Below are 17,206 nucleotides of genomic sequence, written 5' to 3' on the forward strand. Positions count from 1 at the left end.
CTTTAAATAACGTCTGGCACATTGGATAGAGTGTTGGGTCTAGAGTCTGAAAGACTCATCTTCCTGAATTTAAATTCTGGCCTCAGACACTTAGGAGCTGTGTGACCCTGGGCAAACCCTTAACTCTATTTGCTTCAGCTTCCTCTTCTGTAAAATAAGCTGCAGAAGGAGCAAACCACTCCAGTATCTTTGCCAAGAAAACCACAAAAGGGGTCACGAAGAGTTGAACAAGACTGAATGACAACTGATAGCAATGTCTAACAGCACAGGTATTCAGAACTCATGTGATACAATTAAATTTTCTTAGAAGAGCTAGACACTGCTAATAAATACGACAGAAAAAGTAAGTGACCAACACATGACAAGTAGTAAAAGAGAAGGTCTCCTACATTATTACCTTAGCTTGCAATCTTCCTCCTAGCGTTGATCTTGCATGATAAATTACTATGAGTACATCACCTTGGACTGTTATGCCCAATGGAATTACTGCTTTTCCATCCTCAATTTTAAAATCCCTAAATAATAGAAATATAAATGAATTGTTTACATTAGTTTATTTTATATAAAAATAAATACTTGCCATACTTAGGATCCCCATCTTGAAGCCAAATTTATAGTCTAACTAAAAAAATCATACTCAAAGACATGAGAAATGCATTTCCTTAAAGATATTAAGATTTTTCTAAAATGTAAAATTCATAAAATCACAAATTTTCTTAACTGATGAATTTTGATCTTTCAGGGAGAACATTTTCCAGAAATATTTTTTTTTCTACAAAGAAGTTGCTTTCCACAAAGTTTAAGTAGTCAATATGGATGAATGACTATAAAAATAGCAATTGTCTGCAGACTCTGAATTTCCTAACCCCTGACTAATTTCTAATTTCATTTCACCCTGCATAACTACACCCTCTGTAATCAAATCCCAAGGGGTTTTGTTTATTCAGATATACTATACTTCTACATCTTACAAATGCTCAATGAGTATCAGACACAATTCTAATAACAAACTGCAGATCTTCCTCCCAGAATTACCAATACACAAATGTTAACAAAGTACGAGATGTACTATTCTGAACTTACTTCATTTTATCATACTCCTGAGAGGTAGTGGTCACTCGTTCATCTCCCACATAGACTTCACAAAAGGGTCTGCAGCCATTTCTCTGCTTGCTGAACAGGGGCACTGGGGTCATCATGACTGCTTTAATAAGGATTGGTTTACTATGAGGGATAATGGGCTCTTCTGCCATCATATCACACATGTACTCTATATACCTATAAAACCAAAGAAAAATAAACAGAGAGCCAACTTGGTGGACCAGGGATATAAAGTTTATAGAGCAAGGTGACTGCTCACTACAACATAGTCATTTAGCTCAAATTACATGCATATTCATTAAAGCAATTACTTCAAGAATAAAGTTCCAATGTCATCATTTCAAACATGGGAGAAAAAACCCCAAATACAGCATCATTCTTGATTCAGAAACACAGCCTATGAGTTAACAAAACCAACTCCACTACCAGAGACAATGTTAGTCCTAGATGGGCAATCACTGTCCTACGAAATGGGAGGTGAGTTGGAGGAGACACAGGCACACAGACAGACAGACAGACTGACTAGGGGAAGAGAAAGAGACATAAAGATTAAGAGAGGATGCTTTCACACTGGCTCTTTGCAGTCTAGAGGTGTTTTCCAATCTTTAACCTATAACAGCTAAGAGAAGTGAAACTTAACTGACAAGCTGTGGTCATCAATCAACCAACATTCACTAAGGAGTTATTACAGCCTTGATGCTATGGGGGATGTAGTTAATATGGTCCCTGTCCTGTAGGAGCTCACAGTCTAGTTAGGAAAATAACACAAATACATATGAAGAATTATCTAATAACAAAAGGCTAATATGTAATAATACAAAAGAAACAAAGATAATGAGAGCTACAGGAGTTCAGGAGAGAGACCTCCCTTGGCTATACATAAATTAGAAATATTTTGTGAAGAATGAGGTTTATCAGGCTAATTAAATCACCTGGAAATATTGTCCTAGATTAAAGGGAAGTTAAGACATTAGTATTTCTGTTCGATAGGGCTTCTCATTCTGTCTCCGATGATATTCTGATCCACTAACTTGGAGCCAGAAAGACATAGGTTTGAATCCTGTCTCAGACACTAGCTGTGTGACTCAACACATCATTTAATCTCCCAGGGTCGGCTTCTTCACCTGTAAAATGGAGACACTAATACTACCTACCTCACGGCAGCTGTGATCAAATGAGAGAATATATAGAAAGCACTTGGCAAACCTTAAGGTGATAGATAAATACTGGTTATTTTCATCAAAATCAGCAGTAACAATCTGGAAAAGTTGTATGTAGGTATATAGTTTCATACTCCCTATTTTGTGAAGAACGTGGAATGTGTGCATTCGTATTCTGGACACACAGTACAGATGGACCAACGGGGAGGGCCAGAACTGATTAGGAAGAGAGAAAGCTAGAACACATCTAAAAATGGGGCAACGGTTCCACTGGTTCCAAGACATACAGGGATAGTGACGGCACCCCTGATTCAGTTGGAGTGAGGAGCTCCTGATGAAAAACTTCCTCTTCTAACATAAATCAGTTAACTTCTCTCCAACTCATAGTCTTAAAAAGCTGCCTAGAGCACTGAGACTTCAAGTCACTTGCCCAGGGTCACCTACCCAGTATCTGCCAGAGGCAGGGCTTAAACCCATGTCTTCCAAGCTCTGAAGCCAGCTCTCTCCTTCTTCCTTGATATTCAATCTGCCAAGGCCTATCAATTTCCCTTTACATTATCTCTCAAATACCTTCCTTTCTCTCCTCTGACACTGTCACCACCTTGGTCCAGGCTCTTCTCACCTCACACCCAGACTACTATAATAGGCCAGTGGATCTACCTGCTTCATGGCTCTGCCCACTCCAATCTACCCTCCATTCAGCCACCAAAGTGCTTTTCCTAAAGTACAGGTCTGACAATGTCATCCCCTACTCAATAAATTCCAGAAGTTCTTACTCACCTCCAGGATCAAATACAAAATCCTGCTTGGCGTTCAAAGCCCTTCTTAACATAGCCATACACTCTTCCCCAACTTTTCCAGTCTTCTTACATCTTAATTCCCCTCCTCAATACTATCTGATCCAAAGACACTGGCCTCTGGGTTGTTCCATGAACAAAACTCCATCTCTCAGCTCCAGGCATTTTCTGTGGCTATCCCCAGGTCTAGAATACTCTCCTTCCTCATCTCTACCCCTTGGCTTCCTTGGAGGTGTTCAAATCCCAGCTACAATCCCACCATCTACAGGAAGCCTTCCCCAATCCCTCTTAATTCCAGCACCTTCCTTCTGTTGAATTATTTCCTATTTCTTGTACATCACTCATTCGTATATATTTGTTAGTTTGTTGTCTCCCTCATTAATTCCTGAAAGGCACAGATTCGTTCGATTTTTTGCCTTTCTTTGTATCTCCAGCATGCATGAGCTGTGATCTGCACCAATGGGGGACTGCCCATATCAAAGAGATCATGGATCTTTCAAAGAAGTTGAATTGACTGCAATTATTTTAATAAACAGGTCTGTACGATCACAAGGAGAAAGAGAAGTTATAGCTGGCAATCTTTTTAGTTAACGCTTGGATGAACAAGTTCATTTACTGCAAAAGGGATTAAATATAAAATAAATAAAACTAAAATGACGTAGAAAAACTGCAGAAAGTCAACAAAATAATTACAAAGCAACAGAATAATAAACCTAAAGTTAGAAGATGATCAAGAGGCCATCTAGTCCATCTTCCAAATTTTATAGACAAGGAAACTGAGGTAAATTATTTTCTCAAGGTCACACAAGTAAGTAAGGCAGGGGTTTGAGCCCAGGTTCTTTCCACTAGACCATACAGCTTCCAGGAATATAGGGTTTCTAAAGATAAGGGACTTTTTAGTAAACCAAGTGAAGTCTTGATATTATCAGCATTTTTAAAAAAGCTGCTGGTAAGAAGCTAATTTTTTTCTTCAGCTCCAAGAAAAATGAATAAAAGAGTGTAGCCATACAACATTGCTGAAACAGCAATGGGAAATCCAGCTAGGTTAAAGGAAAAACTTCTTGACTTCAAAGGCTGAGCAAACTAAGGAGCTTCTGCAGGAGGCTATGGAATGTTTATACCCAGAAATCTCCTCCAAAGTTCATACCACAGTTTAGTAATCAGCCTGCCTCAAAGGAAGGGTTACAGCAACTAATCTCTTAAACTCTCCTCCAGAGATTAGGCAACCACTTGTCTGGGATCTAGTAGATGGGATTCAGGATTTGGGCATTCATTGGACTAGATGGCATATTTCAATTTTATAATTCTTAGCCTGTCATTAAGGCTCAGACATGGATATATTACAGCACATTTTAAATACTAAGCTAACATGCCCCTAAACAAAGACAGGCAAAATGAAAAAATGGTGTGACTGGGGTAAGGAGGAGGGTGTGGAAGTAAGGACAGTAGTAGCGTATTATACCCTCTGATCCAGCTGCTATCATGACTATTCATGTCAGAAATTCCAGGGCTCACTATTAATCATAATGGCAGGATGGATACAAATTAATAATCATCCCTTAAAATTACACTTAATAAGTACAGTACTTTTTAAAACTGGATTTTCAAAAGTCCTTTTGGCTTTAATTAATGCTATACTAAAATTCAAGAATGTTAGTTCAAGATTCTACCTCCAGCTCATGCCTTAGCTCCAAAGGACCCCTGCCCCTTCTTGCTTTCTCTCTTCCATACCTCCTGCCCAAATACGTACATATATTCTTGCAGGTGGAATGGGGAGGAAGAGGGAGAAAGGAGTCATGTTTTTCCAAGTACTAGCAAACATTTTTTAATAATTTTTAGAATTTATCTGGACCTTAGTTCCTGTAAAACAGAAATATACTAGTCCTGCCTATTTCACAGGGTTGTTATAGGGAAGGTACTAACTCCACTGCCCCCATCCCTGTACCCCACCACACATACACCCGTAAACAGTCTTATTCCTTCAAGGCTCAGTTCAAGTATCACCACCAGTATAAAGTTTTTCCTAATGCCCCAACTTGTAAGTGATGTCTCTCTCTCTTTCTGAATCTCTCTAAACATTTATTTGGACCTCTCCAAATCATACCAGAACCCTATTTCAATGATCTGGGTATTTCTTCTAACCTCTCCATTCTGCACCCCTAGTCCCCTAAAGCTCTAAGTTCCTGGAGGACCTGAACTGTGCACTGTTTCATTTCCATATACCCAGAACACCATAAGTGCTTAGCATTTATTTGCTGAGTTGAATTTAAACTGCACTGGGAAAAAGGTTCTGATAATTATCCATTTCTAATTATTCATATAGCCAACTCAGAAAGGTGCTATAAATAATTCACAGCAGCCTATTCAATACCTCTAAGCACTTTTTTTTATCCATATTCAACATTCAAAGTCTAGATCAATCTAAGGAAAAAGATTAGACAAGATATAAGCATATGTATCATGTGTCTATATTCACAGCCATATGTCAGGCACTAGGGGGGATGCAAATTCCAAATAAGAGACAAGAAAGGCCATTGGATTTTATTAGGAAGCCATCGGTATCTTTGGCAAGAGCTGTCTGAATACAGTGATGGAGCCAGGCTGCATAGGAGAGACCTAGATTTGGAGTCAGAGGATGTGGGTTTCAACTCCGGATATGTTGTCAGTGGGAACTTTGGCAAATCACTTCAACATTCTGAGCTACAGTTTCCTCATCTGGAGAATGAAGGGATTGGACTAGATCAGAGGTGTCAAACACACAGGCAGACCCTGTGGGGCCTACAAGTCTAGCCAAATCAGATTAAAAGGTTAATTGGGAAATATTTAACAAAATAAATTAAAATACAATAAAACAGAGATGATGTCAATTTGTGGTTTTCTAAATCAATATGTGCTCACAGAAATCTGTTTCTATTGGTCTGACCACCACTGGACTAGATGACCTCATTTCAGTCTATGATCCCATGATATAAGGAAGAGAAGTTGCAGAGGTGGAAGCAGTAGACTTTGGTAATGGTAACAGGAGATAATAAGTGAAGAAGCATGACTAAAAGAAAGTATCCAGTGTTATAAATACGGAAGACAGTAAAAAATATTACCACAGACTGAAACACTGAAGTCAGGAAGAAGAGCAGGTTTAGGGAAAAGATGATGAGCTCTCCTTCAGATTGAGCCTAAGGTGCCAGTAGAACATAACAGGAGAGATGCTCTCTAGGCAGGCGGAGATGTAGGTCTAGAGCTCAGAAAAGCGATCAGGGCTACAGAGATGGAAGTGTTAGAGTGACTCACGCAACCAAGGCATGAAATTTAAGACCTACTAAAGTTCCCACAACCCCAAATTTCAGAATGGGATAGAATGATCAATCCGTGGGCGAACACCCAACAGGCGAGAAGGTCATTCACATATGGAGGGATAAACAAGTATCATGTCCCACAAAGGTCAAGAGACTTCTCTGAGGCAGCTAGGTGGCACAGTGGATAGAGCACCAGCCCTGGAGTCAGGAGGACCTGAGAACAAATTTGACCTCAGACACTTGACACTTAGTAGCTGTGTGACACTGGGCCAGTCACTTAACCCCACTGCCTAGCCCAAAAAAGGGGAGACTTTTCTATTTAACATTTTCACCAGTGACCTTGAGAATTAAAGACACACATAATCACTTCCAATCAAAGAGATCTGATCAAGACTGGTGAAAATGGCTATGGAACTGCAAGTGTGAGAACCCCCAGGAATGATAAGGGGTGGTGAGTGAATTAATAAATAACTAGCTTCTCACAAAACTTTTGCTGTCTTGGTCACCACCACTACAAACTCCTACTCGACGGGACTACTTATACAAAGTAGAAGTTGAACATATAATAGTCTATATCATAAGTCTGTACGTATGTGGCCAGCTGAGCTTCTTTTTATCTGATTAGCCTAATGACTTCACATTCAAGAAAGAATGACACTCTGAAACAAAACTAGTCATGGACTTTTGGAACTTAATTCTCAAATTATTATTTTCTAGATTTTAAATACACATTTAGAATAAAGCACATTAATGCCAAATCACCACCGGACTGATTATAATTAGGTGCATCAGACAAACATTTTACATTCATCTTAAAGACATGTTATGACTAAGTCCTAGGATCTAATGAGCATTTTTTTTACCCCAAGCACTGAAGCAACCCAACAATGAAGCAAAGTTGAACTGTACCTTTTATGAGATGGCCAGATGCCAGGTGGACAGCGTTTCATACTAAACATATAAACTGCAGCCTCAGCAGTGGTGAAAAGACGACAGAAACATAAAAAGGAGCAAACAACAACAGCTGATGCTGCTCTTCCATCCTAAAATAAATTATTAAAAATATTATATTGATATTGTCAACTCAGTTATTCACAGTCATGATGGGAGGTAATGTGATACAAATAATTCATCCTCATACAACAAAAGAAAGATAAAAATTATCTAGAATAACTCCAAAGCCATTTTTCTATGCCCCTTTACTGATCTCCATGCCGTGTCAACAAAGAAAAACAGCATTTCCTCAACCAATTCCAAACACCACTCAAATTTACCCATTCATTATAGTGTTCTAGCAGTTTCCTGCCTTTGCCTACTACAGGTCTACAAATATCTGAGACAGCTCTCTCAATGTTTATTCCTAAAAATATAAAATTGATTATCACTTTATCTTTGGCTTCTTTTGTAAGATTAAAACATTTAAAAAATTTGTGTTTGTCTTAACACAAATATTAAAAAGTAGCCTAAAATCTGTTGATTCTGGCTTCAACATACTACACAATCAGGTGCTTTAAAAGAGCAGCTTGGGCAGCTAGGTGGAGCAGTGGATAGAGCACCGGTCCTGAAATCAGGAGGACCTGAGTTCAAATCCGGCCTCAGACCAAACAATTGACATGTACTAGCTGTGTGACCTTGGGCAAGTCACTTAACCCTGATTGCCTCACTTAAAAACAAAGAACAATAAAATTCTGTGTGTAAAAAAACAAATAAATAAAAATAAAATAGCAGCTTTCTTATGCACCACAAAAACCGTCAAGACAGTCCTTTGCTGACCACAAAGCCATCAATTATAAATACACCATTTACAGAAATGTGTTGCATCTAGACTCCTAAAGGATCAAGAATCTGTGAGAATCTTGACAGCAGAGTTCTACTGTCATAAAGGAGCACCAGGACAATCTCTAAAGCAGGGGGCTCCACATTTAACTCATTAAGTACATAAATAATGAGTCTGTATCCCTACACAGATTTCTTACTGAATGTATAAATCCAGGTAACAAGGAAGCCACAACCTTCAGTGAGCTTAAGCTTAGAGCTCTCATGGCCCTTCTTCACTATTTAAAACAAAGACTTGGGCTCACACGCTCTCTCTCTCTCTCTCTCTCTCCCCCCCCCTTTTTTGGGGGACGCTGGGAATGGAGGGGAAAGGAGTGGGTGGGTGGGGAATGACAATCTACTTTAGCCTCTTTTCTTTAGTCATCACATTTGGGAAACTTGACTTCCTCACTCCTAGGACTTCATACTACCTTTTCCTATTCTCCCTCTGTTCTGTCCTGTGCTGCATATGATACTTCAGGATCATTCTCCTCTGCCTTCCAAGGTGAAAATTAACTAGTCTGTTTTGCACTAATACACTCATAGGAAAAGAGATACAGCAATTCTTTAGGACTTGCCCTTTAGTTCCTTAGCTATACGTGCACAATGGAACGAGGGCCTTCTAGAAATAATTATTTGGTGTTTCTATTGCAAAATAATAAATCAGATAAAGTAATAAAAATGTAAACAAATATAGATGAAGTTGGCATAAAAATTCTGGCACCAATATACATGCATATATCCTTTATGTAAATGTATGCCATATATTTTAGGTGGGTAAAAGTATACATCTGCACACAAAACCATCACAATTATACTGAAGGTTAAAAAGAGATGGTGTGCCTTGTGTCTATCCCAGGTTTTTGCTGAGGACTACTTTTACCAGGGTTTAGGGCCACAGTTTCCCTATCCTATTGCCCACCCTATTTCTCAATTTGTAGAGCTATATTTTAAAGTCAGAAGTTTTCTGGACCTTCTTCAGAGAAAAATACAACACAAATACTACTCCACAAATAATACTTTGGAGCAACGACTCTGGAAGTAACTACTCCCAATCATTTTCAGGGTCTCACCAAGGATAGGAAGCAGTGACTAAAAAATCACCTCATGGCAAATGGCTACCAAAAGACCTAAAAAGAATCAGCACATTTCTGTAGTTACACATCTCTTAGCAAGGGTCTTATATCAACAAATGCAGCCAGCTTCTACTCTACCCTCAAACCTAAAACCAGGCTGAAACAGAGTCCACTTGATCCTAAGGAAATGGTTCTCTACTACCTTTCCTAAAATCCCTCAAAGAAAAGGTCACTTAATCATCCTCCCATTGACTACGTTCTGAATCAGACTATCTCTGTACAATCAGAAATGGACTTGAAAAATTTAAAGATATAGTTAGACTCCGACTTACAATGCAGTGCACAATGCAAACATTTTTGTGATCTTGTTTTAGCCATAAATGCATATTCCTGCAGATGTTATAAAGGTTTTGAAGGTTTGGTGCACGTCTTGCTGGCCAACCACATTCTGAAACCTAAAGGGGAAATGTTGGAGAAGACTCAGTTAAGAGTAATCAGAAGCTTTTCATATCATCAAAGCCGTTTTTCGTCATTTTTAATTTTCCCTATTATCAATTTTTGCAAATATAAAAATCAATGTACACAGAAAAAAAATCTGTATACCATAAAAAATTTTTATTAAGATGACAAAATTTAATGCTGACAGGGAAATGGAAAAACAGGCAAGTTAATTTCATTGTTAGTAAAGTTCTGAATTTGTTCAACTGTTTGGGGAAACAATTTTGAGAAGAGAGAAGAGAAATATCCACATCCTCTGACCCAACAATCCTAATTGAGGTTTATAACCTTATACCCTAAGGCAGAAGGTCTTCATGTTTTTAGTGTGCCATGGACTCCTTTGGTGTCTACAAAGCCTATAGTTGCTTTCTCGGAATTATGTTTTTAAATACATAAAATGTTTAGCATTACAAAGGAAATCATTAATACTGAAATACAGATATTAAAGTATTTAAAAAACAAGTTCACACACCTCAAGTTAAGAACCCCTGCCCTAAGAAGAGGAAAAGGTCCGCTGGTACAAAAATATTCAGAGCAATAATATAATAAATAGTTATAAAAAAAAAAAGAAATCAATTATTAAGCACCTATTATGTACTAGGAGGAGGCAGTTAGGTGGCTCAGTGGATAGAGCATTGGACCTAGAGTCAGGAAGACCTGAGTTCAAATCCAGTCTCAGACACTTAGTAGCTGCATGATCCTGGGCAAGTAATTAACCTTTGTTTACCCTGGAAGCAGCTAGGTGGCTCATCTCCCTGAATTCTAATTTGGCCTCAGATACTTCCTAGCTGTGTGACCCTGGACAAGTTACTTAACTCTGTTTGCCTCACTTTCCTTATGTGTAAAATGAGCTAGGAAAGAAAATGGCAAACCACTCCAGCATCTTTGCCAAAAAAATCCCAAATGGGGTCATGGAGAGTTGGACATGATTGAAAAACACTGAAAAACAACAACAACAACAACAAAATACTAGGTACTGTGCTAGACAACAGGGACACATACATACAAACGCAATAATCCCTATTCCTAAGGTGTTTACATTGTAACGGGAGATAACAAGAACATATATAATGATATGCAAAATAAATACAAAGTAGTTTAAGAGGGAGCGCACTAGCAGTTGAGGGAATAAGGAAAGGCTTCACGTAAAAGCAATGTTTGAGATGCACCCTGAAGAAAGAGTGGGATTCTGTAAGGTAAGGTGAGGAAGGAATACATTCTAAGGCATGGGAAGACCGCTAGTATGAAGGCATGGAGACGGGAAACTGCATGTCATGTGTGAGGAACAGAAAGACGTTTACCTGGACTACAGAGCATGGGGGGGAGGAGTAATAGGCAATAAAGTTAGAAGGACAGCTTGAAGCAAGATTGTGAAAGGCTATAAAACTGAAACAGAGGACTAGATTCTAAGTTGCTAAACTTGACTGAGCAGGAGGTGACATGGTCAGATCTACATTTAAGGAAAATCACTTTGGTATCAATGTGGAGAGGAGATTGAGGTGAGGAGACAGAGTCAGGAGCCAGAAACCAATTAGGGATTACAATGATCTAGGCACGAAATGATGAGAACCTGAATCAAGGCAGTAGCTCTACGAGCAGAGAGAAGGATGGGGACACTCTGGCTACTGGGATGAGCGAGAGTGAGGAGCCCTGGATAAGGTCAAGGTTACCAACCTGGCAGACTCAAAGTATGGTGGTTCTTCAGACAGAAACAGGAAAGCTTAGAAAAGGGGTGGGTTTTGGGGAAAGATGATGAGTTCAGTTTTATACATGTTGAGCCTGAAATGTCTCTAGGACATTTTGTGATGTGGGACTAAAGTTCAGGGAGATAGCATCAAAGGGGGTACATGGAGGTAGAGATCTTAAACAAGACCACCAAGGATAAAGATCACAAGTAAAAGGGTTGGCCTTGGCAAGAAAGGCCATTTCACTGTAAGAGACTGGGGAAAAAGAGCAGAGAATGGAAGATGATGTCACAGGGTTTTTAGATGAAAAGAGGGGAAGAAGAGGGAACAGCTCACATTGGATAGCCTCAGTTTCCACATCTGAGAGAGAGTGAAAGAGGTAAAGGTTTGAGGAGAAAAGAGGGAGCAAAAAATATGTGCCCAACAATCGAGGAATAGCTAACTAAACCATGATATAGAAATGTAACAGCATATTGGTGCCCCATAAAAAATGATGACTATTCAGCGATTTGTATCCTATTTAGAGTAGAAGGATCCAAATGAGTTAAGTTAGAAAAAAATTCTACATAAATCAGCCCTTTTTACTGTAAGTAATGTAGACCAAAGTGCATTCTCTTGTCTGTGATTTTTATTGATATGGGCAATAAGTCTATATACTGAAAATCTTTTTTTAAAAAAATTGATGAATATGAAGAATACAAAGTAAAACGACATGTGAAGTGGTGCAGAGTCAAAAAAGGGAAGTGAGAATGGTAGGTCTACTCAAGAAATACTTGGTAAACTGACTTGAATTGAAAGAAGGAAAGGGAGCAATGTGGGGAGATGTAGGAAGATAACAGAAGAGATTAAAAGGAACAAGAAGAGTATTCCCTTCCAGACATCCCGTGCCAGGGCGAAGCCTCCTCCTTACATGCTGAAGAGTTCCAACAACTCTCTCCGCTTTTAAGACTGAGCAGGCAAAGCACATGCTGGGCACATGCTTTCTTTATTCCTGCCTTCCCAGGCCACTCACTCTGAATATCCCACCTCTAGCACACTATTTTTCTTGTTGCCACGTCAGACTTCTACTGAATTTCAAAGTTAAATTTAAGATGAAAGCTAACTTTTACTGGTTGAAATGAGAAAAGCATACAGAAAATCAAATGAAAGCTGCTTCCAAGACAAAACAATATTTATTTACCAATGACCACACTGTACACTCTAATCTGCAGCAGGGTTGAAGTGACAATAAAAATAAAAATCTGACACTTACCCGATTATGAAATCTGGAAGGCCTGTATGTTCGTGGAGAAAGATTGTAAACAGCATAATGTCCAGGATGCTTAGAGTCTAAAAACAACCGCACATCTTCTATGTTATTTTTGAGAGCTGATTCTACACCTTCTGCTGGAAAGGACATCACTGAAATGAGAGGATTACTGTATCAGGCATTCACATACTGATCAGACACCCTGATGAAACACGTCTTCAAGGCCTGGTGGTAGAGCACAGGTCAGCTAGAGAATGACAAAACCTCAAAGAACAAGCGTGTCTTGTAGCAAAGCAAGTGGTATGTACCACACAGCGGATGCAAACAGAAGGAGGCAGCCCATCCATGGCCTGCTCTTCCTCAGCGTGAGAGACAAGAGCCCAAAGGAAAGATTTCTGTGTGGCCAATAAGGGGCAGCCAGGGTCAGTCCTCAACTGTGCAGCTCCCAGACATTTCAGGCCTGCTGCTTCTCAGTCTTCTTCAACTCTCCAGCATGGGGGATGTCTGAGCTTATTAGCAATGATATTAGAGGTGCTCAGAAAAGAGGTGGAAACACTAAACAGATCATTCTGCTATGTGTTCACATGGTCATTACCTATCAATAAGACACAGGACAGGGAAAAGATGAATAAGAAAGGTGAAGCTACTAGGAAAAAAATAAGGTTTTTGGACTATGGATTTTAAATATTCATATTTTCTAGGAGATTACACACTGTCTCAAGAGCATCTATACTAGTATCAAGGGATTCCCTCATGAAAGAAGGGGACTCAACCTTGGCAGGACTGGGCATTATGCTGTCAAATGTCTGATAACATATTCCAGCATGCTACCCTTCAGTCTGTGCTTTCCCTTTCCTGCCTCCATTCTAGGCCACATGTGCATGCATGTGCAGGACTCACAGACAGTACTTAACGCCATTGGCCCTTAATGTCTGTGTTCCCATTATATTTAGCCCTGGTCTTCCTCTGCTGTCATGTGTTGTCAGAAGCACAGTTAGGGGTTAGGGAACCCACCAAAGATATCATTAGGCTTAGACCTGGAAAAGAGAAAACAGGAGTGGCAAAGCTATGTTCCAGCTCTATCACTCCCTCAGCCCTTTCTGAATGTTCCCTTCCCTTAACACCTCCCTCTATTAGCTGGGTGGTTTTGAGCAAGTCACTACTCATCTCATCTAGGTCTTGGGTTCCTTCTCTGTAAGAAAAGGGATTTGGATGGATAATCTCTAAGAATTCTTCCTGCTCTAAAAGTCAATTACAACAGAAAGGTAGAGGAAGTGAGTGAGATGGAGAGATATGCTTTTTAACTTCAAATACTCTCATTCTGAGAGACTTTATAAGAATGGTGGATTGAGATGAAGTGAAACTGTGTCTTATGCTCACCAGCTGAGAAAAGCATCACCATTACAAGGTGCTACAATGAGGTCTCAGGATGTATAAGAAGTTCCCAGTAACGGGAAAGGTATTAGTGCTAGTGGAAGAGTCACAGAAAATACAGGAGAATTTGAGAGCCTTAGCAGAAACTTTTCTAAAACTTTTACTGGGTTACACAAATTTTAAACATATCAATAATGGTTTCTCTGAGCCCAATTAGTACGATAAACAATCAATATCAATTATTTATTCCTTCCATCATAGTCTCAAAGTTGTGGAAAGATCCCTATTGGTGATAGAGTGCTAGTATGACTCCACCTAACCCTGATATCACGTAAACTCCGCTGACACCAAAGACTGATGGAAGCCAGAGGCCAACTTCCCAAAGATTCACCACATCCCATGCCCACTGCCACAAATCCCCAAAGAGAACTAGGAGCATTTCTCAGTTGACCAGATGCCCTGTTTCTTGTCAGCTAGCTGTATTAAGGAATAGGACAAGATTAGACTACTCCAAAAGTCTAGCCTTATAAGCCAGGGACTCCAAACTTCTTCACCTATTAAGTTCAATAAATAAGACTTCTTTGAATTCTACAAACATTAACTGAGTACGGACTATGTGCAGGGCATTAGAAGACATAAAGGGCTTTTGTGGATGTTTCAAAAAATATTTGTTAACCAATAGTTGGGAAGGGTAAAGGATGAGGGTGGTGATAGTGCTATTAGATAATAAGTATGAATCTTTGGCAAACATACCAGCAATTCTGGATGTGATGTATGAAATATCCAAATCTCCTTTAGCATAACTGAAATTGAAACAGAAAAGGTTAACTAGTTACTTCATGAAATTTTATACTTACATTAAGATACAGCTTAAACTGGAGTTTTCTCATGTTGAGGGTCCTAAGAGTCAATCATGATTTGTACATATTGGTATCCTAATTTTTTTTAAACATCAAGAGTCAGAATAGGAGTGACTATATTAATCTCACCAACAGACATAAAGGAAATACTGTGGAACCATGAGTGATAGGAAAGAAAATCCATGTTATCACAAGAAAGAGCCAGAAAAATGTATAATTTTCTCCGAGGTAAATAGACAAGGTTTAGCCACATGAAAGAAAGGAAAGGGTTTGGATATGCTAGAGTCGTTCAATGAAGGCTGTTTGTAAGAGAGTGGGTAACCAAGAAGACACGGAGGCAAGACTACAATGACAGATTGATAGATAAAGGTCCACCCAAATGCTGGAAAGTAGAAGGCGGCTGACAGCAACAGAACTGAATGGTACTGGAGGAAAAGAGGGTAGAACATCAAAAAATAAAGGGGAGACAACAGCAGATGGCTTAGGGATAGTTCAAAGCAAAGACGGGGCTAGAGTGAGAGTTGGACTAATTCACTTAAGTCTTGGGCTATGGGCATTCATATCACTACCACTTTTCCAACTTTGCTGGGCCTGATTTAGCCAGGACCAATCAGGACCTGGATATACCCTATTCAGTCTGAAGCCAATAGCTAGCTACTGTCTGTGCAAACCAAAGCACTAATTCCAACCTAAAACTTGAAAGGAAAGAATCTCAATTAAAAGAATAAAGGGGGGGGGGGGAATATGATGTGCAGCCAGGTGGTGTAGTGAATAGAGCACCAGTCCTGGAGTCAGGAGGACCTGAGTTCAAATCGGGCTTTTGACACTCAGTACTTCATGACTCCTGGCAAGTCACTTAATCCCAACTGCTTTGCCAAAAAATAGAATAAGGGTTACTGTTACAACACGGTGAGGTTGTGTCACCAAATGAGCTGAAATTAGCCCAAAATTACAAATGATCCTTATTTCATTTTTTTAATTGGCATATCACCAAATCTCAGCATTCAGAGGAACCTCGGAGATCATGTCGTCCATGACATATCTAAACAAAAACCCCTGCTACAATATACCTGACAAGTATTGCCTGAAGCCCTTCAAAGAGGGGAAACCCTTTACTCCCAAGGCAGTCCATTTCACTCTGGGATAGCTTGAATTATTAGGAAACTTTCTGACATCAAGCCTAAATTTGGCATTTTGGAAATTCTACCTATTATTCCTAACTTCTGACCTCAGGGGTGAGGCAAAACAAATATTATCCCCCTTCCACGTAATAGCCTTTAAATACATACATATATCTATCATGCCCCTTCCTCCAGGTTTTTTCTTCACCAGGCTAAACAGCCTCACTTCCTTTAGCTGAATCCATATATGACATGATCTTGGGGCCTTCTGCATCCTGGCACCCTCCTCTAGAAGTCTGCCAGCTTATTAATGTCCTTCCTCAAACGCACAACTGAACACAATAGCCCAAATGTGTCAACCAGATCAGAACATAAAAGCACTAACTTCTCTCTAGTCTTGGACATTTATTTCTCTTTCAATGAAGCCCACAACAGAATTAGCTGACATATCACACTGGTGACTCCATGCAGCTGAAGTACACTAAAACCTCCAGATCTTTTTCAAACAAGCTGCTAACAAGTCATTTATCTGCCCACCTTGCATTTCTGAAGTGGATTTTTGGAACCCAAGGGTAAGTCCTCCATTTATCACTATTAAATTTCACAACATGTTCCAAACAATTATGATTTTTTTGGATCTTGATTCTGTTATACTGTGTGTTAATTATCCCATCCAGCACTGTCTCATCTGCAAATATGATAAGCAAGACTAGGGACAGCTTTACCCAAGTCCCTGACAAAAATGTTTAACAGAACAGGCCAAGAACAAATACCTGGAACATTTCACTTAAGATCTTCTTGAAGGCTGACAAAGAACTTCTAACAACTATTTTGTGGGTCCAGCCACTAAACCAGTTCTGAATTCACCCAACTGTACCACCAGCTACCTTATATCTCTCCATTTTGTGCACAAGAATAGCACTGAAGAATTTATCAAATGCTTTCACAAAATCTGGGTAAAATATTTTTATGGCATTCCTTCCCCTGATCAGCTTGCCTAGGAACATTGTGAAAAAACAATATGTGGTTAGGTTTTGAGGGTTCAATACACACTTCTGATCCCAGGGTATAGAAGTTTGAATGGGCTTCTGCAGCTGGCCAGTGGCAGTCTCAAAGCTATGATATTTAGCAAAGAGCAACACACACACACACACACACACACACACACACACACACA

General features: G+C 39.4%; 1 protein-coding gene across 1 annotated transcript in view; it reads right to left on the minus strand.

Annotated features, from left to right (window-relative positions):
* Positions 1-17,206, minus strand: part of GAK (cyclin G associated kinase) — a 128,741-nt gene that overhangs the window by 42,162 nt on the left and 69,373 nt on the right. Inside the window, exons 12-17 of the mRNA XM_027836261.1 lie at positions 14,802-14,851; positions 12,678-12,826; positions 9,575-9,697; positions 7,261-7,394; positions 1,084-1,278; positions 398-515 (exon numbers count right to left, since the gene is read on the minus strand). Of these exons, the coding sequence (XP_027692062.1) occupies positions 398-515; positions 1,084-1,278; positions 7,261-7,394; positions 9,575-9,697; positions 12,678-12,826; positions 14,802-14,851 (769 nt within the window). The remainder of the gene's footprint in view (positions 1-397; positions 516-1,083; positions 1,279-7,260; positions 7,395-9,574; positions 9,698-12,677; positions 12,827-14,801; positions 14,852-17,206) is intronic.

This window comes from Vombatus ursinus, unplaced genomic scaffold (assembly GCF_900497805.2).
Source record: "Vombatus ursinus unplaced genomic scaffold, bare-nosed wombat genome assembly UNPS02014818.1, whole genome shotgun sequence".
Taxonomy (NCBI): Eukaryota; Metazoa; Chordata; class Mammalia; order Diprotodontia; family Vombatidae; genus Vombatus; species Vombatus ursinus.